Source organism: Dermochelys coriacea, chromosome 17, assembly GCF_009764565.3.
Source record: "Dermochelys coriacea isolate rDerCor1 chromosome 17, rDerCor1.pri.v4, whole genome shotgun sequence".
Classification (NCBI taxonomy): domain Eukaryota; kingdom Metazoa; phylum Chordata; order Testudines; family Dermochelyidae; genus Dermochelys; species Dermochelys coriacea.
Genome location: NC_050084.1, coordinates 25140507 through 25165778, shown reverse-complemented (window position 1 = coordinate 25165778; position 25272 = coordinate 25140507). Strand labels below are relative to the sequence as shown.

The 25272-nt window shown below is 50.0% G+C and overlaps 1 protein-coding gene across 1 annotated transcript; it reads left to right on the top strand.

Annotated features, from left to right (window-relative positions):
* Positions 1–289: 289 nt before the first annotated feature.
* On the top strand, positions 290–14446 carry LOC122457002. The gene is made up of 5 exons (XM_043499619.1): positions 290–1921; positions 5644–6958; positions 7366–7469; positions 7789–7932; positions 12839–14446. Exons 2-5 carry the CDS (start codon positions 6682–6684, stop codon positions 12926–12928), a joined length of 615 nt encoding a protein of 204 aa, XP_043355554.1. The 5' UTR covers positions 290–1921; positions 5644–6681; the 3' UTR covers positions 12929–14446.
* Positions 14447–25272: the final 10826 nt, after the last annotated feature.

Genomic DNA, 25272 nt, shown 5'->3' with positions numbered 1-25272 from the left:
CCCTTCTGGCCTTAAAGTCTACTAATTTATGAAGAACAGTGTGTGGCAGGAGGAGCAGCCTCTGATGTTTTACTAAAAGAAAAGGAGTACTTGTGGCACCTTAGAAACTAACAAATTTATTTGAGCATAAGCTTTCGTGAGCTACAGCTCACTTCATCGGATGCATTAAGTGAGCTGTAGCTCACGAAAGCTTATGCTCAAATAAATTTGTTAGTCTCTAAGGTGCCACAAGTACTCCTTTTCTTTTTGCGAATACAGACTAACACAGCTGCTACTCTGAAACCTGATGTTTTACTGTGTCGCTGGCTTGCTCCCCAGACTCAACAGTGAGTGAGCAACATGATTCCTAGGGAGCATCTCAAACATCCAGAGGCTGGCCAGGGGCAGGACATAAGCCCTGCAGGGGAGGGGTGGCTGTGACAGTGACATCACAAAGGTCTTTTGTAGGACTGCAACCTATTGGGCAAAGATGGTGGGGAGGCTGTGACCTCACAGAGAGCCCCATGACACCAGCCCGGCAGAACAGGGGTGCAGGTCTGGGGCAACCTCGGAGACCCCTATGGCTTTGCTGCAGCAAGTCTGCTTCTCAAGGTCTCTCCTTGAGGATGCAGAGAGAATTCAGGTTCACGTACGTGAGCGTGAGGAGGAACCTCTTCGGAGTTTTCTCCTTTCCTACTACTGATTTTGCTAGAAAATGGACATCCCTGGTTTAGAAGGGAAGAGCCTCAGAGAGCTTTGGAACCTGTTCAGTCTGATCTATCTGTTGCCGGCTATATTCTAGGCACATAAAACACTAAGTTAAGGTGGCAGAATTTTATTTCTCATCTAGGATTTTGTCCCTTAGAATCACTGGGGACACTTGGGTTTGTCCTTTTTGGTTTCCCTTTTCCTCAGTCTGTCCCTCCTTTCTCTTCTTCTCTTGCTTCTTTTGTCTTTGAGCTTTTCCCTGCTCCCTTCCCACAAAGAGGTGGGGCTGGAAAAATGTTCTAAGAGTGATCACCTCTGGTGGTGACCTGGGCCATCCTGTGGGATCTCTGGTGAGAACCCTCTGCCTCCTGCCCCTCAGACTCTCAACATTTATTGGTTGAGCACGGTGCTATTGACAGGGAGTCGACTTGGGTCCTTGTTGTTCTCTTTAAGACCAAGCAAATGAGTCACCAATCATGTATTCAATTAATCTTGCTGCTTCTCCCCATTAATTGTCTCTGCACAGATCATGATTCTCTCTCTAACGTTCTAGTTCTTCTAAAATATGTACTGAATAATTATTCTGAACAGTTGTTGATCTGGTTTCAGAGCAGCAGCCATGTTAGTCTGTATTCGCAAAAAGAAAAGGAGTATCTGTGGCACCTTGTTGTCGGTCTGTAGCTCATCTGAGAGCACTTTATTCTCATGAGTCAATGTATGACATTCAAGATCTGATGGTTCATTTGAAAGTCAGGACTCCTGGGTCCTGTTCCCACCTCTGCCCCTGACTGGCTATGTGACCTCAGACAAGTCACTTCACCTTTCTCAGCCTTAGTTTCTCTCTGTCAGTTAAGGGTAACAATCTTTTCCTACCTATCTCACAGCAGGTGGAGGATGGGGAGTTGTGGGGATCAGTCTGAGAGTGTCACTAGTAGAAGTGCATAATATAAGTGCCCTTTCATGTCAAGTCATGTCAAGATTATGACATTATAGCTGAAATATTCTATTTTATTTGTGTTTTATTATTGTTGAATAGTTTAGAGCACCAACTACTTAGCACAGACTGAAGCATCTTATCTAATTTTCTAGATCAAAGTATCTCCTCTTTGTGTGCAATGAGACATAAGAACATAAGAATGGCCAGACTGCGTCAGACCAAAGGTCCATCCAGCCCAGTATCCTGTCTACCGACAGTGGCCAATGCCAGGTGTCCCAGAGGGTGTGAACCTAACAGGTAATGATCAAGTGATCTCGCTTCTGCCATCCATCTCCACCCTCTGACAAACAGAGGCTAGGGACACCATTCCTTACCCATCCTGGCTAATAGCCATTAATGGACTTAACCTCCATGAATTTATCCAGTTCTCTTTTAAACCCTGTTATAGTCCTAGCCTTCACAACCTCCTCAGGCAAGGAGTTCCACAGGTTGACTGTGTGCTGAGTGAAGAAGAACTTCCTTTTATTTGTTTTAAACCTGCTACCCATTAATTTCATTTGGTGGTCCCTAGTTCTTATATTATGGGAACAAGTAAATAACTTTTCCTTATTCACTTTCTCCACACCACTCATGATTTTATAGACCTCTATCACATCCTCCCTTAGTCTCCTCTTTTCCAAGCTGAAAAGTCCTAGCCTCTTTAATCTCTCTTCATATGGGACCCGTTCCAAACCCCTAATCATTTTAGTTGCCCTTTTCTGAACCTTTTCTAATGCCTGTATATCTTTTTTGAGATGAGGGGACCACATCTGTATGCAGTATTCAAGATGTCGGTGTACCATGGTTTTATATAAGGGCAAGAAGATATTCTCCATCTTATTCTCTATCCCTTTTTTAATGATTCCTAACATCCCGTTTGCTTTTTTGACTGCCACTGCACACTGCTTGGACGTCTTCAGAGCACTATCCACGATGACTCCAAGATCTTTCTCCTGATTAGTTGTAGCTGAATTAGCCCCCCTCATATTGTATGTATAATTGGGGTTATTTTTTCCAATGTGCATTACTGTACATGCATCTGAAGAAGTGGGTATTCACCCATGGAAGCTTATGCTCCAATACGTCTGTTAATCTATGAGGTGCCATAGGACTCTTTGCCGCTTTTACTTTACATTTATCCACATTAAATTTCATTTGCCATTTTGTTGCCCAATCACTTAGTTTTGTGAGATCTTTTTGAAGTTCTTCACAGTCTGCTTTAGTCTTAACTATCTTGAGCAGTTTAGTATCATCTGCAAACTTTGCCACCTTGCTGTTTGTCCCTTTCTCTAACTCAGGGGAGTAGTGAGCTTTGGTGAGATAATGGGCATTAAACCCCTTTGTAAAGCAGAAAGGGATGTGCCAAGGTGTTGAGTGCCAAGGAATTCTAAAATTTGCTACAAGAAATGGTCAGGGCCAAATTTTGTCACTATTAAAGCCCATTCAGGGCTATGACTCCCACTGTTTTAGTCACCTGGGGTTCTTTGCCGGGGGAGAGAAGAGGTTCCTGGCTCAGCTTTTGTGGCCTTAACAAACCAGGTTCTCTTCTGAGCTGCTAGAAAAAGGTATCTTCCCATCCATTAGCAAGACAGTACTTTGGGACTTACAGATTAGTCAGCCTCTCTTGGATACCTGGAAAGATACTGGAACAAATTATTAAACAATCAGTTTGTAAGCACCTACAGGATTGTAGGAAGCGTAAGTGTGAATTTGTCAAGAACAGATCATTCCAAGCCAACCTTATCTCCTTCTCTGACAGGGTTACTGGCCTAGTGGATGAGGGGAAGAAGTAGATGTCCTATATCTTAGTGTTAATAAGGCTTTTGACACAGTCCCACATGACATTCTTATTAGCAAACTAGGGAAATGTGGCCTAGCTGCAATCAGTATAATGTGGATACACAACTGGTTGAAAGACAACTATTCTTTAAATATGATCAATGTTTTGCTGTCAGTCAGACTGTATCTAGTGGGGTTCCGCATGGGTTAGTCCTAGGTCTGGTACTATTCAAATATTTTCACTAATGATTTGGATAATGGAGCAGAGAATATACTTATAAAAGTTGCAGATGACAGAAACTGGAGAATTGGTTTGAAATCAACAAGATGGAATTCAATAAAGACATGCAAAGTACTTAACTTAGGAAGGAAAAGTCAAATGCACAACTACCAACCAGGGAGTAACTGGCTATGTGGTGGTAGTGCTAAAAGGATCTGGGGTTACAGTGGATGACAAATTGAATGAGTCAGCAATGGGATGCAGTTGTGAAAAAGGATAAAATATAATTCTGGGGTGCATTAACAGCAGTGTTCTTTGTAAGCCATGGGAGGTAATCATCCCACTCTACTGAGGGACAATCTGGTAACAGCCTTTGAATATGGTAAGGACTGTTAAAAAGAGTACCATGATCAATTGTTCTCCATGTCCACTGAAGGTAGGACAAGAAGCAATGGGCTAAATCTGCAGGAAAGAAAATTTAGGTTACATATTAGGAAAAACTGTCTAACTATAAGGACAGTTAAGTACTAGAATAGGCTTCAAGGGAGTTTGTGGAATTCCCACTGGAGGTTTTAAGGGATAGTCTAAGTTCACTTGGTCCTGCCTCAGTGTAGGGAGCTGGACTTGATGACCTCTCAAGGTCCCTTCCAGACTGACATTTCAAAAATTCTATAAGAGAGCTAGGGGTGGAAGGTTGTCTTCCTTTTTGAGAGGACACTCTTGTTGATGTTGGGTGTTTGCTTTTAACCAAACAGTTCCCAACATCACACTCAATAATAGCTTGACCCTCAATTCACAATGAAAAGCTCCTACCAAACATCATCTACACAAACAAATAAATCACAATCAACTAATATTGAACTATCTCTTTCTAATGTTGCATCACATAAACTATACAGAATATTGCAACAACATAGAAAATATACCATTGAAAAAGCACTATTTTGGAAACTATCCTTGCTCCTAGAGGGAATAATAAAAGATTGATGGGCAGGAGGAGGTGTCTCCTCCAAGATTTCTGTGCCTGTCACTTGCTGGGAGAAAGCAAAGAGTTACTAGGAGTTTCTTTAACTGACTGGATCAGTTCATTTATGAAAACAAGCAACTCAACCCATCAAGCTATAAGCTATTAGTCTCCAAGCACAACATATAGAAAAATACTTATAAGTATTTCTTCAGATTTAGTAAAAACACAGGCAAGTTTGTAATGACCTCACATTATCCAAATAAATTATAATAATTGCATGACTAACCATTTCTGCATCTGTAGAGAGGTTTGTCTCCTACCCCTTTGTGTTGAGAAGGCCAATGGAGGATTGTTGCTGTTTGGGGATATTATACTGATTCCCTGCCAAAAGCAAACAACTTAAACCCCAGAGCCAAACAGTCCTCGTTCTGGGCAGCATGCTCTGACCTCTAATGGTCAGATGCTGCTTAGCACTGACAGAGCAGCTTTTCCTGGGGGCTCTCCCAGCACTTTACAATAGAGGTATTAAATCCACATTTGACTGCTGGGCACTGAGCCATGGAGAGGGCAAGCGACTTGCTCAAAGTCCCACAGAAAAACCAACAATGGACCCAGACGTCTGGACTCCCAAACCCCTGGTCCAGTGACTACAGCGGATCACACTGCCTCTAAAAGGCAGGGGGACTGGACCTAAGGACCTGGCTGTAATTGCCAGCTCTGGGAGGGAGTGTACAGCAGTGATTAGTGAAGGGGCTTGGAAATAAGGACTGCTGGGTCCCATCCATAGCTCTGACACTTGGTGTGACCCTGAGCCAGGAGCTTCCCTTCTCTCCCTATGCCTGTTTCTCCTCAGGAGGGTTGGGGTTCCTACAGCCTTCATGAATGTGTATAAAGTGCTGATATGTGAGGTGCTGAGAGCCGTCGTCACCCCCGCAGTAGGGCAGGGTTCTGGACCCCTGCTGCTGGCTGAGTTTCTCTGTCCCTTGGCAATAAGATAGACTCTTGTTTTCACAGCCAGCCCCCAGTGTCCATACCCTCTGGGGACCACCCTCTCCAGCCTGCCTTGGGTTGGAGAGTGAGGAAGAGGGTGAGGGACAGCTGGTGACACTGAACATCCACCATCCATCGCTTCATCACTTAAAGCAAGTAAGTGGCATTTAGGGTTTCCTCTGTGGCTTCCCCTGTCTGTCTGGGGAGAAGCAGAAATGGGGAAGAGAATCTTTGCAAACAGTCCCCAGGAGCCCCTCACCCTCAGACTGGGCCACAGGTTCCTTGTAGAGGCTTCTCAAGAGCCATCTCCAGTTTCTTTGGAAATGTCTCAGTAATGGGGCTCCCAGCCCTTCCCTTGTGGGAGACTGTTCCTCAGGCTGAGAATCTCTGAGCTGGGCCAGGCTCTGTGAGTTGCTGTGAAAATCAATGGTAAACAGGGGCCCTGGGCTTCATATGACTAGGGAGGTTGTGAATCTGACATGGGGAAAGGTTTCCCAGGAGAAGTCCGGACTCCTGGGTTCTGTTCCTTCTCTCACCTTGGCGGGAGTGTGGCCTGGGACAGGACGAGGGGGCTGCTTGTCCACACTAATCAGTGGTCTTTGTGTCTGATCCCACTGATCTAAGAGTATGAGATTCCCTTGTTATTGCAGCACCAGGAGTGGCAGGGGGACCTTTGGGAGCAGATCATGCAATGAGCTTCTGCCAGGGTGTGTGCACCCCCTCTGGGGGGAGGAGGAGTTGCTCTGGCTGGGGCAAGAGAGACCAAAAAGGCCCATTAGTGAGATGCTGCACTGACCCCAGACTCATGCCTGCTCGGTTCCAGGATGGCCAGGTTCCTGAGGATGTTCAGGAAGAAGGCTTTGTAGGTGGCCCCAGAGCCTGAGGGAGGCAGCTGCCATCTTCCCAGGAGTAGAGCAGCCCCTCTGTCCCCGCTGGTGGGGAAGCAGCTCCCAGCCAGGTCAGGAGGAGGAAGTGCCTGGCCTTCTGGAGGAGGAAACCAGCTCCCGGTGCAGGCGCTGAAGGAGAGAGGCACTGGCGAGGCCCCTATGGAGCTGGCCCAGGATGCAGCTGGGCAGGCAGGACCAAGCCCAGGAGGGGAGCCAGGCAGGATGGTTCTGGGGCTTCTTGTGTGGGAAGCACTGGCACCAGGAACCCAGCCCTGATTCCCAGCAGGAGACATTGCCCTGCCTGGTCACTGAGGACCTTCCAGCCTCCCCAGGGAAGGAGGTGAAGGATCCCTGTCCCAGCACCACCAGCTCAGCCCACTCCCCATGGGACAGCAGCAGATCCTGGGAGTCTGGCAGCAGCGAGGCTGATGGCTGCTGCTGCTTTGTTCCAGGTGAGGAGCCAGGCTGGGCTCAGGGAGGGAAAAGGACAGGGCTGTAGTGATATGGGGTGGGGTGCTATCCCAGCGCAGGTGTCTGGCCTGAGCCAGACGAACCACACTGACACCAGCAGCGGTCACACAGCTGTCCCTGGCAGCAAGGGGATCTGGGGGATTGGGGAGCAGCGGGAGCTGCTGCCACTTGGGTCCCTGATTCCCCGGGGGGCAGGCACCTCCCAGGGAGTCCAGAACAGTGAGAGGGGCTCTCTGAAGCAGCTGGGGGCCAAAGGCATTCCTGAGAGTGGGGAGTGTGGGGCCTCCTCTGCCCTGCGTCCCTGAGGTGGGAAGGGAGGACATCACACCTCTGTCCTTCCCCTGAGTGCCAGCAGGACTCACCCTGTCCCCTTCTCTCCCTGGTGCAGGGGCCCCCAGGGACTCATTAGAGGAGGTGGAGAAAGGGGTGGGCATGGCCAAAGAGGAAACTGCCCTCCAGGTCCTCTTGGAGCAGCTCCAGGGCAGAGAACAGGTACAAACATTCCCCAGCTGGGCTGGAACCGACATTGTCCTGCCCCTTCCCAGCATCCTGACCCCTGGCGGGGTCTTGTCCCAGCCAATCCACCACCCCAATGGGGCTTTTATCCCATCTGATAGGTGACCGCCAAGATGGGGGTGTTTGTCTCACACAATCTGGGGTCCCCTCCCCCGTTTCCTACCCTGTCTGTGCAGGAGTCATGGGTGATTTTGAGAATGAGGGGATCCCCACTCTCCCCCCTCAAGGCTTGAACCATGGAGCTGATGTGGGAGGGGCAGGGAAGTCCCTGGCTAACAGGCTGTCTCTCACCCAGCCCCACTCCTGGTGGGTGCAGGATGAGGCCGAGCAGCTCAGGTTCCTGCACACTATCACCCCCTTGTGCATCGCTGCACAGCAGAGAGGGCAGGACACGCTGGAGCCACACTGCTCCAAAGCAGCTGTGGTGGAGAGGATTGTGGTGAGTGAGCCATGGTGCCTGGCAGCTGGAGGGAGGCAAGAGACATGGGATGGGCAGGGGCCTCCCTATGGCCAATGGGTGGGGGATGGGTGGTACTGGAGGAGGCAGCAGAGGGCAGAGATTGCTGGGATGATGGTTGGGGAGAAGAGAACGATCATTAGTGGGGCTGGAGAGGAGGGGCAGTTGAGGCTGGTGGGGAACAAGGAATCAGATCATTCCAGCTCACTAGTCAGGATGGAGTCAGAAGGGAGCAATTTCGACAGGTAGGAGGGAATAAGGGGAAGGGAAAGAGGCATAGGCACCGACTCCGTGGGTGTTCTGGGGCTGGAGCACCCATGGGGAAAAATTAATGGGTGCTGTGCACCCACTGGCAACCAAGCTCCTCGCCCCCCCTCAAGTGTGCCGCATCCCCGCTCCTCCGCCCACCTCCCAGCATTGCCTGCCTGGCCACTGCCAGATAGCTGTTTGGCGGCATTAGCATGCTCTGGGAGAGAAGAGAAGGAGCGAGAACATGGTACGCTCAAATGAAGAGGTGGGGAAGAGGCGGAGTCAGGGTGTGGATTTGGGGAAGAAGTTGGAATAGGGGCAGGGAGGGGGCAGAGTTGGGGCGGGGACTTTGGGGAAGGGGTTGGAATGGGGGGCAGGGGTGGGGCAGGGGTGGGGCCTCATGTAAGGGGTGGGTTGGGGGCAGGGGATGGGGGAGTCGAGCACCCAAGGGAAACAGGGAAGTCAGGGCCTATGGGATGAGGGGCCAATTTTGATTGGCAGGAAGGAATCAGATCGGGGATGCAGTTGGGAGGATCCTGCTGGTGGTGTGGGGCACTGGCTGTGTAACCTCACTGGGAAGCGTCAGTGGGGCCTGAATCTCACATGCTCCTTTGTCTCCTTTGGGTCTCACAGGAGCTCACTGAGGAGTCGTCCAGTGACTCTGCACCCAGCACAGTCCTCACCAACTCCCTGATCACTGTGGGCAACCTCAGGTACCGAGACCCTCTCGCCCGGCTCCCCTAACCCTGGTGCCACTCAGGCCCAGGGCTGGAAGTCACTGCCCTCCCAGGTCACCCCCAGGTGTAGCTCATCCTCCAGAGGTTGTGGGAATATTCACCCTCTCCTGGCTCACTCTCAAATATTTTCACTTCAATAGCATTACAATGGCCTTGGGGAGAGGCTCACTTCTGGGGTCAGATACAGGAAGGACCACAGGGAACAGGTGCTATTCATTCTCTGCCACTGTCTGTCTGTGAGGCCTTGGCCTTGTCATTTCCTGGCTCAGTGCCTTAGTTTCCATTCTTGCCAGCCTGTGCCTATTTCCCTGTGGTTTCACACCTGTGTTGATGCCAGTCGCATCCCTGCACTGCACAGTCTAATACCGGATCGTCTCTCTTGCCAGCACAATGAAACCTGCCCTGAAGTCAGAGCTGGAGACCCACTTCCTGCGAGCTGACCTGCATGGTGTCTTCACCATGGGCATGGAGAGGGACACCACCCATGTCCAGGTAGATCATTCTTCTATTCCTCCCTGTCAGGACTGGCCTCTGGCCCCTGCTCCCTTGATTAGCTGGAGCTACAGAGATAGGGTTGGGGTGGACAGAGATGGAACAGGCTGCAGAGTTGGATCCGTCCCTCTGGGGCGATTACATTACCCATCCAAGGAGGATTCCTTCCTTCCTTCCTTCCTTCTTTCCACATGCAGTGTTTTGCCCAGCTTCCATCCATAGCAACTTGGCTGTTCCATATTCTGCTGCCTATGAGGCCCTCTGCAGAGACCTGCTAAGGGCATTAAAGAGCCAGCTGTGATCCTGCCATGAGTCTTTGCTAATTGCCTGCAGTGGGACATGAATGAGAGAGGCCAGGACATGTGTTTGGGGTCTCACCAGTGCTTCATAGAGAACCCTCTTCCCATCCTGTGGCAGGTGTAGCCCCAGTTTCCCTAATGCTGACCCATGGCTCTCCCTTCCTTTGTACGCTCTGCACAAGGTCTTGGCAGAGCTCCTGGATGCCATGCCAGGGAACCTGCTGGCAGAGTCCCCAGACACAGACAGGCTCCAGTACATCTTGGAGGTGAGCCCAATGAGAAAGGGCAGGGGGCAATTCTACCTTAATCATAGGACTAGAAGGGACCTTGAGAGGTCATCTAGTCCAGACCCCTGCACTCGTGGCTGGGGAGGACTGGAAAGGAGAGACTGGAAGATCCATTTTCTAGTCTGTCCTCCTAGCTGGGATCCCACTGGGCCATCCTTGGTCAGATCAGTCAATACAATGCAATGTTGGGCCCTTCCTCCTTCAGGGAAAGGAGCTGGGACTTCAAGCCAGGGCTCTGCCTGGTTCTACTGAGCAGTAACCACAGGGCCCTAGGCTGCCTTGAGGAGTGAGAGTCTCAACTTCCCACCTTCCCCCTGTCATGAGATCCAGGAGATGATCCTCACAGAAGAATCACTGTTTCCTTTCTAGAGAAACCAGAGGACCCCAGGAAATCAGCCAATCTCTCCTGTGGGCACTGAGATTCCTGGTGGGGATTGTCCTCATAGTCACTATAATCAAGGTGGGCCATGCTCGAAATGGCCCACCTTGATTATCACTACAAAAGGGTTTTTTTCTCCCCTGCTGGTAATAGCTCATCTTACCCGATCACTCTCATTACAGTATGTATGGTTACACCATTGTTTCATGTTCTCTGTGTTTATAAAATCTCCCCACTGTATTTTCCACTGCATGCATCCGATGAAGTGAACTGTAGCTCACGAAAGCTTATGCTCAAATAAATTTGTTAGTCTCTAAGGTGCCACAAGTACTCCTTTTCTTTTTGTGAATACTGACTAACATGGCTGCTATTCTTAAACTAGTTAGGAAATGGGACTCAAAAGACAACTGAGACTGACAGAAGCTAGGCAATGGGACCCTTAAAGAAACAAGCCCCTGGGCATCTCAGACTGACCCCAGCTGGGTAATGGGACCCCTGTCGAAACCCGCCAACTCCTCTGAGATTGACTCCAGCTGGATGATGAGTCTGTCTCTATCTTGCCTTCTCTCCCTCCCCAACTTAGGATCAGTCCCCCCAAACGCACCCAGGATACTCCATCTACTGGAGGAAGCCCTGCTATTCTGTTGGCCAGGGACGCAGTGAGGGTTTCTCCCACTGTGTAGACACCAATGGGAATGGCAGGAGACAGGCACCGAAATCATCATGACAAACCTGACAAATGCGAGTTCTTCTCTCCCAGGGCTCACTATACATGATGCTGAGGACCTGTGGTGCTGGGATTGGCACCAGGATAGCAGGCTCCTGGGCTAGGGTGGGGGAGGTAAGGATGTTCTGCCAGGACATACACAGCTCAGGGCATGGGGCTGGCTGGGGCTCCCAGTGCTGGCTGGAGTCTTGACAATCTCTTGCTACTTAATTCCAGCTCATTGAGTTCTTCGTTCGGCCCCCATGGGAGAGGCTGGCATTATAGGTACAAGTCTGGAGCCTTGCTAATGGCCAGATGGGTGATTTACTGCAGGATTGTGTCTCTGGGGAGCCGGCTCCTGTCCCTGCTTGACACATGAGTGTCTGAGAGGGGAGCCATTGGGTCGATGAGTGGGCAGGACACACCCAGCTGACCAGATCCTTTTGGGATTCCCTGCTCCCTGAGGACCCCAGAACGGGGGTGGGTTTTGCCAAGTGCCCTTCTAAGTCAGTAACCAGAACGCCCCCTTTGCCCCTCCCCCGTGAGACTATTATTTTTGCCAGGCTGCAGGTTGGATTTCCCTTGGACCAAACTCATGAGCTGCGGACGCTGGAGCCAGTTACTAGAGAAATCACTGAGGGGAGGGGAATAGACCTTTGGTCTGTCGCCTCCAAAAGCCCTGAGCCCCTAGCAATGATTTCCAGGAAGTGTCTCTGCTGGAGGCACTAGAGGGTCCCCTATGACTCAGAGCTGCACTGCAGAGTGTGTCTTCTCACCCACTCAGATACATTCCCAGCGCGTCATGGCTCTGCTGGGAACCCTGCTCCACAAAGAGCCACAGGACAGTTTTGATCCCTCAGTGTCTGTGCCTGAGTCACTAGACAGCACTACCGTTCCAGCCCCAGGATTTAGGGCCTGGCTCTGTGCAGTCATCTAAAGGCTCCTGTTCTGTTGACTTTAGGTCTTCGGAAATATATTCTTGGAGGGGCAGAAAAGATGGTTCCTCCAAACAGTAATGCTGGCCATTTACGATCCCCTGCTCCAGATCAGCCAGGCTGGGCTGGTCCTAGCCTACTCCATTCTGATGGGGGACGAGGTAAGCAGCTGGAATAGGCTCAGGAGTTTGGGGGCAGCACCTGCAGCCTTTTGCCTGAAGGCCAGGGAAAGTCATTCCCATCCTATCACTGTTTGGTGGCTGGAGAGCAACAGGCCTGGAGGAGAATAAGAGTCAGAGCAGGTGCCATTGGGAGGAGAGATGAATTCCTCCACCACCGGGATGGAACCAGATTGTCCCTGAGCAGTAAAGAAACAGCTCTTTAGCAAGGTTATTTAATTACAAGTGTTACATCACCAGGAGAAGCTGCCATTGCTCATGGTAAGGGCAGGAGAGTCCCCTTGTGACCTCTGCCCACAGGGCCTTAGCCCAGTTCCCAGAGGTCTAGTGTTCACTTACATGTCCTCCATATCTGTGTCCCCAGATGGCTATGGAGGTGGAACAGCTATCAGAGAGAGCCTGAGGGAATGAAGGCAGGAGCTCACCCTACAATGGGGTGGGGGGTGTTTGGCACTGGAGGTCACTAGAGAGGAAGACAAGAGTCAACCCCAGGGGTCAGGAGGGTAAATCTGTCCCTGTGACATGGGCAGGTGCTTGGTGGAAACACTGCTGGTTCCAGTTGCCATGAATCCCCCCTGATTCCTGAGGGCATCCAAGTCTGTGACAGGTTCTTGTTCTCTTGCAGCAGGAGGACATCACGGCCAAGGTGATGCGCCAGCTCTATGCCATCCGATCCCTTCGCAGGTGCCTGAGCCTCTACAGGGGCGCTGCCTGATAGGATGCCTGTGATGGGGGGGGTGTAAACCCCACACCTGGGCCAGGAGGGGTTAGAGAGCTGTCCTGGGCCTCTGTGATCCTGCCCCGCTGCACCTGCAGAACCTGCTCCAGCTGGAGGACGAGTGTGGGGAAGCAGAGAAACCAGCACAGAAGGGGTTAAGGAGAGCCAGGGATGGGCCTGCAATAAATGGGCTAGGATGTAACAGTTTAAACCCAGTGATAGGGTTTGTTGTTGCTGCCAACCTCAGAGTCAAAACTGCTAGCCAGGTGGCAAGGACCATTCAAGGCGGTAAAAAGAGCAGGGGCGGTTGATTATGAAATCCGCCATCCAAGGAAGAGAAAGGAGACACGGCTATACAACGTGAACCTGCTGGAAGGACCAATAGAGCCTCCTTATAATGCCTTTTCCACCGGACCCTGAGCTCAGCCCACAAGTGCCCTTAATCCATCATTCTGGCCCTAACAGAAACAGCAAATACAACGGCTAATCAAAGACTTTCCCTCAGTGTTCTCAGCAATGCCTGTAGAAATCCACCAAGCCTGCCATCATGTGGATACCAAAGCAGGAAAAAATGGTTCCTGAGAATCTACAATCCATTCCATGGAAGTTGTGGGAAATGTTCTGCAAAGAACTGCTGGCTGTATTGGACCTAGGAGTCATTGGGGAATCCCCTAGTGAGTGGAGGAATCCCATTGTACTTGTGCTAAAGCTGAACAGATCAATCCATTTTTCCATGGATTTCTGGAAGATAAATGCACTATTGAAATTTGACCTGTATCCTATGTCTAGAGTAGATGAGTCAACGGAGAGTTCAGTGGTCACCAAATATATCTCCCCTTTGTCAGGTCAAGAGTGGGACTGGCAGATTCCTTTGATATGAGTCACAGGAAAAGACCTTATTCTCCACCCCATTTGGCCAATACCAATTCAAGCCTAGGGCTGGCCTTAGTGGTGGGCACCATGGTCGGGGGGTCATGTGTCAAGAGGCAAAGGGCTCAAGCTCCTTCTCTCTGCCTGCAAGGTGCAGCACGGCACAGCAAGAGCACCCACCTCCTAGCTCCCAGATGGAGCCTGCTCTGATTATTACCCCACTGGTTTCCCAGCCTGACTACTAGTCCCACCTCCACATGCTGTGAGCCAGTGGGCTCCCCCACCCCCCGGCACCTTCTGGGACTGTCCCCAGCCCGGGCTGTTCCTCCTTCCCGCCAGCAGGCCAGTGAACTCTGTCCCCTGTGCAGTGCACCAGGCAGTGGCCCAGGAGGAAACGCTGCTCACAAGGGCCCCACACCCAGCCCGGACAGCAGCAGGGCCCAGGGCCAGCCTTATGCATGGGCGACATGGTCAAGAGGGAAGGAGCAGGGCTGACCTAGGGAATGAGGGACCTTGGGGCAATGTGAGAGGAGGCAGCAGAGCCCAGGGGCAATGTGGGGGTGGGGAGCCCAGGGAGGTATTGGGGGCCTGGGGTGCCAAAATACAAATTCACCCAGGGTGCCATTTTCCCAAAAGCCAGCCCTGGTCACACGTGGGGGTGGGATGGGGTAGGCTTCAGCAATCAGACACAGCAAATAACACAACTGACACTTTGGCACTTTGGAGCCAGTTCTCTGGTTTGGAAGCCAGGCTGGTGAATTTGGGGGACTGATCTGTAATTTTTGACCTTTTGGGCTGAGCAGCCCTTCACCTCTGACCCTGATCTGAGTGAGCCCTGATAACCTAGTGCCCGTAGGGCATGAACGTACTCTAGGCCTGGCACTCAGGGCTGATCCTTGGATGGAGGATGAGCCATCACCTGGCTTCAGAGGGCAGACTGTCCCCATTTACACTGGGGTAAATCTGGAGCTGCTCCAGTGGGTTACTCTGGATTTACAGCAGCAGCCCTGAAGATGGTGAGCGGTTGCAGTGCCTTTGGGGTTAATGGGGTCATGCCAGGCTCCCATCTGGGGTGAACGGGTTCAGTGTCAGTGGGGTCGTGCCAGGCTCCCATCTGGGGTGAGTGGGTGTAGTGCCATTGAGGTCAGTGGGGTTGTGCCAGGCTCCCATCTACGGTAAATAGGTGCAGTGCCATTGGGATCGTGCCCTGGTACTCCAGCTCTGCTCACCCATAGGATCAGGTTCAAGGTAAAGTGCCTCTGCCCAGAGGAAAAGCCCAGGAGTTTGCTTGGAAGAACCAAATCCTCTGCTCCAAAGAGACGTCTGACCGGGCCCTCCTGTCTGGGGTGGGGCCTCTCCAGGGCACTCTCTGGGCTAGGGTTGAGATTTTTCAAAGCTGCCTAGGGGGTTTAGACACAACCTCCCAGCACGAACTCCAGGCAGCTGCTGTGACACCTTGGCTCAGCCTTGCTGGCTGCTACTTTGCCCCGGTGATGCAGCTCCTGAAGACCTGGGTCCTTTATGCTGCCCAGGGAATTCCCTCTGTTAGAAGGCTTTACCCCTTCACCCTCTCCCCTGGTTCTTGTCAGGTAGACAGAAAGCAGAAGACCCAGAAGTACCTGAAGTGCAGACAATGCGATGTTTATTGGGTATTTAAGTTTCCAAGCAAGCATATTCAGAAGCCCTTCACACCAGTCGGGCTTATCTCTATATGCTGATGGAGTCTGTTCCCCAGTGTTCCCTTCCCAGCTCTGATGCCACAGAGCGTTTACCCCGCGTCCCCCTTCCCAGCTCTGATGCTACAGGGCGTTTACCCCATGTCCCTATTCCCTGTTCCTTTTCCCCCCTTAGCAAACATGATTCCAATTTTCCATTCCACTTCCTGTTTGACCCCAGTTTATATAGTAATATTCTCAGCTATACCTTAACAGATCATTTTACTGAAATTTAACTAACCAATCCTAACATAGCATAATTCTCTAACCAATTATATCCCACTACCCTAATTAACTCACACATAGCAAAATTAATTATACAGCAGACAGAAACAATTAGAGAACCAGACAGATTAACAATAGAAAAGTGGGGGCCATAAAGATAAAACATACAGAAATGAGGGTTTCAACCACAACCATTGATAAGTGATTAGATGCCAGACAGAATGCTATCAGACTAAGTTTTCTTTAACCATCTTAAGATGTGTTTCTTTATCTGGTAGCGATGGGCACTATCAGGACAGGATTGTCTTTCTAATAGCCCAATACCAACTTATTTCAGTGTGACTGGTTTGGGATGTGAGAATGTGACGGTTTGCTTCCCAGCTCATGGCTGCCCCTGCTGCTTAGCCAAAGACCTTAGCTAAGAACAAGGCCTCAGACTATCCTAGTTAGATAAGGCCCTACACATGCAGACTTCTGATTTTGATTCTTTGTTTTTATACCTGTATAATTAGCTAAGTGATATAATAATAAGTGCTTAAAGTATAGGCCTTTACTGGCAGTCCTGAATATCTATCTTCTAACACCCTTCCTTACCCTGTGCCCCATGTGCCAAGTCTTTGTTCTACATGGTGGGTAGAGACAGAGCCAGTCTGGTCCTGGTCCTGGATCCCAGCACTCTGTGACCCTGGGGGGTTCCCACCCCAAAGCCAGAGCTGGACACCAACTGTACAGATTGAACCCCTCTTTATAAAGAGCTGGGATCTGAACAGTCCTGGGCTGTGGGTGAGAGTCGTCCCCTCCCCACTTTTAGCTGAGGTCTTGGTTCCCTCCTGTGTCTCAGGGAAGGGATATATAGCTGCTGGGTCTGGGTGCACTGACGGGACATCACCATTGGCTCCACAGCTTCGGGGCCAGGTCTTGTCTCTGTCACACCTGCTGACTGCAGAAGACTCATGTCATCCCCCAAGGACTCTCACTGACTGCAGAGACCCATGTCTCCTGGGGCTGGAGGCTACAGCAGCATGAGCCATGGGGGCATTGGGGGAGAGTCTGCAAGATGAACCCTGGGGTGAGGGGCGAGGCAGGGATGTACCCGTGCAGATTGGTTCCTGAGTGTGGCAGGATTTTCCCTCAGTGTTGTCTCCCTGATGGGCCGAGCTGCTCTGTAATGAACCTTATCTCAGCCCTGGACCAAGCCTCCTTTCTCTCTGCTCTCCCACATCCATGCAGTGCATATGTGGAGCCATATGTGTCTACCTAAAGAGCTGGGAGAGGTGCTCTTACCCATGAGTAACCATGCAGAGCTCCTCCTACCAGCTGGTGTGATGGGCCCATGGGTCAGTGCTGCTGGTTGCTGAATCTGCCCTTGGTGAATATATTCGGTCACAGCCTGGTCATGGGCCTTGGTCCATGGCTGCTTTGGGGCTGGAGCACCCATGGCTTTGAGTGAGGACAGATATGGACATGGGTTCAGGAGGAGAGGGCCTGAATCCACATGGGTCCTCACAGTGTCCTCCTGCAGCCTCCAATTCCCCTCTTCCACCCATGTGAGGCAGGAGTGACTCCATCATGGCCAGTGAGCTGCACCAGTGTCAGAGCAGAATTAGGTCCTTGTCTGGCAAAGTCTCTGCACTGGGCAGAGTGTAACCCACACACTTCATGGGTGTGGTGTTCTGTCCCATCTAGTGGCACCGAGACCACTTAGAGTGAGATTAATGAATCTGCTCTACAGCCTTAGCTAAGGGCCATATGGCTTTTAGCTCATACAGTAGAGGCTCATGCACTAAGCTCCAGAGATCCCAGGTTCGATCCCGCCCACCAACTGCGGTCTGTTGGTGTTATAAGAGCTCCCCACGTCACCTTTTCCAGAGATAGTGAAGCCCTACTGGGGTGAAGCAGATCACATGCAGAGACTCATGTGCCTTAGGAGTTTCTATGAGCGAAGAGCTTGTGTGTGTGTGGCTCAGACACGCTGCTCCCCTGTGCCACCTCCACCTCTTACCGTCTGTTGCAGGTTCTGGGACAGATCTTGGAGGCCTCTTCCTCCAACAATAGCCCAATCCCAGAGGTGCCTGTGGAGGCCATCTCCCATACACTGAGCTGCCAGGTGAGGGAAAGTGGGGCTGGCATCGAACTAATGGGACCAGCAGGTCTCAGGGATGCCAGCAGGCTTCCGTACAGTGCATGGTGCCCCGTACTGGAGACCTCCCTGTGCCCTCTGCACTGCTGGTAATGAGAGTCAGTGGCACTCAGCATCTCAGAGGATCAAGCCCTTAGTGTCTATGAGCCTAATTCTCCTTTCCCGCTTGGAGTCCAGTGGTGTTTCTCCTAATTTACCCTGGTAGAAATGAGAGCAGGATCAGGCCCTTTAGTCCCTTCTCAGGGCTCTGGCTGTGTCACACACAGTACATACCACAGGGCATTTGCCATGAATTCTTAAGTGTCTGTGGTGGTCACGTGGTCCAATCTGATTCTGAATCCTACTCCCAGCCCCATCAATGTGAATCTGCACTGGAGTCTGAATCATCCCTCTGCATTTACACCATGGGACTCAAATCAGAATCTGGCCCTGGGCCTTTTAGGGCATTCTTGTTTGAACGAGCAGGCTTCTCTGACCTGTTCCCATCTCCCCTCAGGTCACTTCCAAAGCATAGCGTAAGAACATACCAGTTCTTACCAGAGTGGCCGTACCAGGTCAGACCAAAGATCCATCTAGCCTAGTATCCTGTCTTCCAACAGGTGCTTCAGAGGGAATGGACAGAACAGGGCAATTATTGAGTGATCCATCCCCTGTTGCCCATTCCCAGCTTCTGGCAAACAGAGGCTAGGGACACCATCCCTGCCCATCCTGGCTAATAGCCACTGATGGACCTGTCCTCCATGAATCTATCTAGTTCTTTTTTGAACCCTGTAAAAGTCTTGGCCTTCACAACATCCTCTGGCAAAGAGTTCCACAGGTTGACTCTGCTGTGTGTGAAGAAATACTTCCTTTTGTTTGTTTTAAATCTGCTGCCTATTAATTTCATTTGGTGACCGCTAGTTCTTGTGTTATGAGAAGGAGTAAATAATACTTCCTTATTTACTTTCTCCACACCAATCATGATTTGTATCGCCCCTTAGTCATCTCTTTTCCAAGCTGAAAAGTCCCAGTCTTATTAATCTCTCCTCATATGGAATCTGTTCCATATTCCTAATAATTTTTGTTGCCCTTTTCTGAACCTTTCCAATTCCAACATACCATTTTTGAGATGGGGTGACCACATCTGTACGCAGTATTCAAGATGAGGGTGTACCATGGATTTCTATAGCGGCAATATGATATTTTCTGTTTTATTATCTATTCCTTTCTTAATAATTCCCAACGTTCTGTTCACTTTTTTGACTGCTGCTGCACATTGAGTGGATGTTTTCAGCAAACTATTCATGATGAACCCAAGATCTTTCTTGAGTGATAACAGCTAATTTAGACCCCATCATTTTATATGTATAGTTTGGATTATGTTTTCCAATGTGCATTACTTTGCCTTTATCAACACTGAATTTTATCTGCCATTTTGTTGCCCAGGCACCCAGTTTTGACAAATCCTTTTGTAGCTCTTCACAGTCTGCTTTGGACTTAACTATCTTAAATAGTTTTGTATCATCTGCAAAATTTGCCACCTCACTGTTTTCTCCTTTTTCCTGATCATTTATGAATAAGTTCATTAGTGCTGGTCCCAGTACAGACCCCTGGGGACACAACTATTTATCTCTTTCCATTGTGAAAACTGACCATTTATTCCTACGCTTTGTTTCCTATCTTTTAATCAGTAACCTTCCCTCTTATCCCATGACAGCTTACTTTGCTGAAGTGCCTTAAGAGCATCCCCATTGGCTTAGCAGAGTGTGATGGATTTGAAATAATTTATGACTAAACTTATGATGCTAAGGGCTGCATTAAGGAGGCTGTGTTGGTGAGTATCTGACTGTCTGTTGTGGGGACAGTTTGACAGTTTGACCGTGTGCTTGATTGGTTGTTTGAAAAGTGTGAATTGGGAGTGCTTTGTTCCAGGTGAGCCTTGAGTGGGCCTGACTGTTATAAAAAGCCAGTCAGCTGCGAACCAGCTGAGCAGCGAACAGCAGAGAGGCTAACCGAGGGAGTTTGCCTGGGGAGAGCCCACTGAGGCTTACATCTTGCCGGTTTCTCTGAGTAGTTACTAGAACTCCTGAGGAAGCTCGTAGAAGGAAGGTAATATGGATGGGGAGTGTTCATCTGTTGTGACCTGCACTGGATGTGCCATGTTTGTCTTTCTTCCACAGGACAGAAGCAACTTTGTCTGTACAAAGTGCAAGCTGGTCTCCATATTGGAAGAGAAGGTTCAAGGTCTGGAGCAATAGGTATCGACCCTGCGTTGCATAAGAGAACCTGAAGATTTCCTGGAGAGACGTCAGGATATGCTTCTACGAACACAACGTTCTGAAGATTCAGAGCAGGCTGCACTGCGGGGACAGGAGGATAGTGAAGAAATTTGGCAGCATGTGACCTCCAGAAGAAGAAAGGGGAGCGCCCATGTACCAGCAATGCAGATATAGGTAAGTAACCGTTTTCATGTTCTTTCCACAGGTACTAATGCGGAGAGTGGACTAGATGACACATCTGAGGGAAGGGAACAGAAGGAGACTCCACCGATTGGAAGGCATGAGATGCCCTGTCCTAGGGTTGGGGGTTCCACGACTACCACTCCCAAGAGAGGGAGGCGGGTGGTGGTGGTCGGGGACTCTCTCCTCAGGGGGACTGAGTCATCTATCTCCTGCCCTGATCGGGAAAACCAAGAAGTCTGCTGCTTGCCAGGAGCTAGGATTCACGATGTGACGGAGAGACTGCTGAGACTCATCAAGCTCTTGGATCGCTACCCCTTCCTGCTTCTCCACGTGGGCACCAATGATACTGCCAAGAATGACCTTGAGTGGATCACTGCAGACTACGTGGCTCTGGGAAGAAGGATAAAGCAGTTTGAGGTGCAAGTGCTCTTATCGTCCATCCTCCCTGTGGAAGGAAAAGGCCTGGGTAGAGACTGTCAAATCGTGGAAGTCTAAGAATGGCTACGCAGGTGGTGTTGGAGAGAAGACTTTGGATTCTTTGACCATGGGATGGTGTTCCAAGAAGGAGGAGTACTAGGCAGAGACGGGCTTCACCTAACAAAGAGAGGGAAGAGCATCTTCGCAAGCAGGCTGGCTAACCTAATGAGGAGGGCTTTAAACTAGGTTCACCGGGGGAAGGAGACCAAAACCCTGAGGTAAGTGGGGAATTGGGATACCGGGAGGAAGCACAAGCAGGAGCGTGCGAGAGGGCAGGGCTCCTGCCTCATACTGAGAAAGAGGGACGATCAGCAAGTTATCTCAAGTGCCTATACACAAATACAAGGAGCCTGGGAAAACAAGCAGGGAGAACTGGAAGTCCTGCACAGTCAAGGAATTATGATGTGATTGGAATAACAGAGACTTGGTGGGATAACTCACATGACTGGAGAACTGTCATGGATGGATACAAACTGTTCAGGAAGGAGGGGAGTTGCATTGTATGTAAGAGAGCAGTATGACTGCTCAGAGCTCAAGTATGAAACCGCAGAAAAACCTGAGAGGCTCTGGATTAAGTTTAGAAGTGTGAGCAACAAGGGTGATGTCATGGTGGGAGTCTGCTATAGACCACTGGACCAGGGGGATGAGGTGGATGAGGCTTTCTTCCGGCAACTCACAGAAGTTACTAGATCGCAGGCCCTGGGTTCTCAAGGGAGACTTCAATCACCCTGATATCTGCTGGGAGAGCAATACAGTGGTGCACAGACAATCCAGGAAGTTTCTGGAAAGTGTAGGGGACAATTTCCTGGTGCAAGTGCTGGAGGAACCAACTAGGGGCAGAGCTCTTCTCAACCTGCTGCTCAAAAAACTGGGAAGAATTAGTAGGGGAAGCAAAAGTGGATGGGAACCTGGGAGGCAGTGACCATTGAGATGGTCGAGTTCAGGATCCAGACACAGGGAAGAAGGAGAAGCAGCAGAATATGGGACACTGGCCTTCAGAAAAGCAGACTTCGACTTGCTCAGGGAACTGATGGGCAGGATCCCCCTGTGAGAATAACATGAGGGGGAAAGGAATCCAGGACAGTTGGCTGTATTTTAAAGAATCTTTATTGAGGTTAAAGGGACAAACCATCCGATGTGTAGAAGAATAGCAAATATGGCAGGCAACCAGCTTGGCTTATAGCAAGTGTAATCCTTGCTTATCTTAAACACAAAAAAGAAGCTTACAAGAAGGGGAAGATTGGACAAATGACCAGGGAAGAGTATAAAAATATTGCTCGGGCATGCAGGAGTGAAATCAGGAAGGCCAAATCACACTTGGAGTTGCAGCTAGCAAGAGTTGTTTAAGAGTAACAAGAAGGGTTTCTTCAGGTAGTTAGCAACAAGAAGAAAGTCAAGATAGTGTGGGCCCCTTACTGATGAGGGAGCAACATGGTGACAGAGGATGTGGAAAAAACTAATGCATCAATGCTTTGTTTTGCCTCTGTCTTCAAGAATAAGGTCAGCTCCCAGACTACTGCACGGGCAGCACAGCATGGAGAGGAGGTGACAGCCCCTCTGTGGAGAAGAAAGTGGTTCGGGACTATTTAGAAAAGCTGAATGAGCACAAGTCCATGGGGCCGGATGCGCTGCATCGAGAGTGCTAAAGGAGTTGGTGGATGTGATTGCAGAGCAATTGGCCATTATCTTTGAAAACTCATGGCGATCGGGGGAAGTCCCGGATGACTGGAAAAAGGCTAATGTAGTGCCCATCTTTTAAAAAGGGAAGGAGGAGGATCCTGGGAACTACAGGACAGTCAGCCTCACCTCAGTCCCTGGAAAAATCATGGAGGCTGGTCCTCAAGGAATCAATTCGAAGCACTAGAGGAGAGGAAAGTGATCAGGAACAGTCAGCATGGATTAACCAAGGGCAATTCATGCCTGACTAATCAATTGCCTTCTACGATGAGATAACTGGCTCTGTGGATGAGGGGAAAGCAGTGGACGTGTTGTTCCTTGACTTTAGCAAAGCTTTTGACATGGTCTCCCACCGTATTCTTTCCAGCAAGTTAAAGTAGTATGGGCTGGATGAATGGACTATAAGGTGGATAGAAAGTTGGCTAGATTGTCAGGCTCAACGGGGTAAATGATCAATGGCTCCATGTCTAGTTGGCAGCCAGTATCAATGTGAGTGCCCCAAGGATCTGTCCTGGGGCCCAGTTTTGTTCAATATCTTCATTAATGATCTGGAGGATGGTGTGGATTGCACCCTCAGCAAGTTTGCAGATGACACTAAACTGGGAGGAGAGGTAGATACGCTGGAGGGCAGGGATAGGATACAGAGGGACCTAGAAAAATTAGAGGATTAGGCCAAAAGAAATCTGATGAGGATCAACAAGGACAAGTGCAGAGTCCTGCACTTAGGAGGGAAGAATGCCATGCACTGCTACAGACCTAGGGACCCGAATGGCTCGGCAGCAGTTCTGCAGATAAGGACCTAGGGGTTACAGTGGACAAGAAGCTGGATATGAGTCAACAGTGTGCCCTTGTTGCCAAGAAGGCCAATGGTATTTGGGATGTATAAGTAGGGGCATTGCCAGCAGATCGAGGGAGATGATCGTTCCCCTCTATTCGACATTGGTGAGGCCTCATCTGTCTAGTTTTGGGCCCCACACGACAAGAAGGATGTGGAAAATTGGAAAGAGGCCAGCGGAGGGCAACCAAAATGATTAGGGGACTGGAAACACATGACTTATGAGGAGAGGCTGAGGGAACTGGGATTGTTTAGTCTGCGGAAGAGAAGAATGAGGGGGGATTTGATAGCTGCTTTCAACTACCTGAAAGGGGGTTCCAAAGAGGATGGATCTAGACTGTTCTCCTTGGTAGCAGATGACAGCTCAAGGAGTAATGGTCTCAAGTTGCAGTGGGGGAGGTTTAGGTTGGATATTAGGAAAAAACGTTTTCACTAGGAGGGTGGGAATGCGTTACCTAGGGAGGTGGTGGAATCTCCTTCCTTAGAAGTTTTTAAGGTCAGGCTTGACAAAGCCCTGGCTGGGATGATTTAGTTGGGGATTGGTCCTGTTTTTGAGCAGGGGGTTGGATTAGATGACCTCCTGAGGTCCCTTCCAACCCTGATATTCTATGATTCTATGACTACTGTATGTTTACCTGATTATAGGGATATTTGCTGTGTGAATATATTGGGTTAGTTTAATGGTGGACTGTTGGGAAAACAAGCAGGAAGGGAAAGTGGCTCAAGATAAACCAGTTCTCAGCAAACACTTGAGAGCTGTTAAGAGACAATGCCAGGACAGGAAATGGCCTGGTGAATAAAAGAATGGTGGTAGGTTTGAAAAAGGAGAACGCTCCCGGCCCTGGAGTAGCTGTCTAGGGAACCAGGCTGAGACACAGGCATCCGCTGGAGTACATGATGAACCAGGCCTGTCTAGGTACCATCGTCAGAGGTTAGTCTTTAGATAAGATAAGCATGTGTAGGCTGTTCATTGTTTTAAAGTCTGTGTTCCTACTACTAAAATAACAATACTTTTGCTTTATGCAGGCTGTCTGATTGCTGTAATAATTCTAGATAAGACTTAGTCCTGCCATGAGTGCAGAGGACTGGACTAGATGACCTCTCGAGGTCCCTTACAGTCCTATGATTCTATGTACACCACTGGTCCTGAAGGGAAGAACTGCAGATGTGTGAGCAGAGTCGGACCTGCAGAGTAAGAACACAGGGTGCTGTAGCCCAGGGCTTGGGCTAAGAGTGGAAGAATTGCGGAATTCCACTCCAGTAAAGATAAAGGCCTGATACCTGTGGGGTCCACACAGAGAGACCGGAGAAAGGTCAGAGATGCAGCCAGTTTGTAATCATGCCATGATACAGAGAGAACCACACTGAGATCTGCATCTTCCAGTGACTTGGTAAGGTGAGGTGAGATGCTGCAGCATGGCTGAATGGACCAAGGAGTCACCTCTGGTGGCTGCTGGGTTAGGATCCCTGATTCAGCACAGGAGAGGAGAGCTCACTCCTCACTGCCCGCTGTTCTGCTTTCTGCTCCAGACAGCCCATTCCCACCCATTGGACCTGATCAAGACCAGGCCAGACCAAACTGGAGATGGGCAGGGGAAACACTCACATTGGGATCCTGGCCTTGATGGGAGAAATCATCGGTGTTGAAGATAAGGAGCAGGTGAGTGAGAGCTCAGTGACTTTTCCTTATATCCCGTCAGGCTGAGAGCCTGCTGCAGCACAGGGCCTGCTATGCAGCTTCAGGGCTCATGGGTCTGGTTGCAGGGCGCTGGGCGTGACCTGCTCCCTGTAGCAATGAACAGTCCCCCCGAGTTCCCATGCTATGCTGGGCAGACACACCCTAAAGCTCTGCACACTCAGCCATTGAGGGTGAGCCTGCCTGGTCTGTGCAGGGACAGAGTCTGTGCTGCTGCCAGCCCTCTAGACCTGTATCTCACCACCAACAGTGACAGTGTCTTGTC

Excerpts from the sequence above, each read along its gene's own strand:
- LOC122457002 (XM_043499619.1), top strand. The coding sequence starts at position 6,682 with ATGCAGCTGGGCAGGCAGGACCAAGCCCAGGAGGGGAGCCAGGCAGGA. Across the intron at positions 6,959-7,365 it reads CTGCTGCTGCTTTGTTCCAG|GGGCCCCCAGGGACTCATTA; the intron begins GTGAGGAGCCAG and ends TCCCTGGTGCAG. Across the intron at positions 7,470-7,788 it reads AGCTCCAGGGCAGAGAACAG|CCCCACTCCTGGTGGGTGCA; the intron begins GTACAAACATTC and ends TCTCTCACCCAG.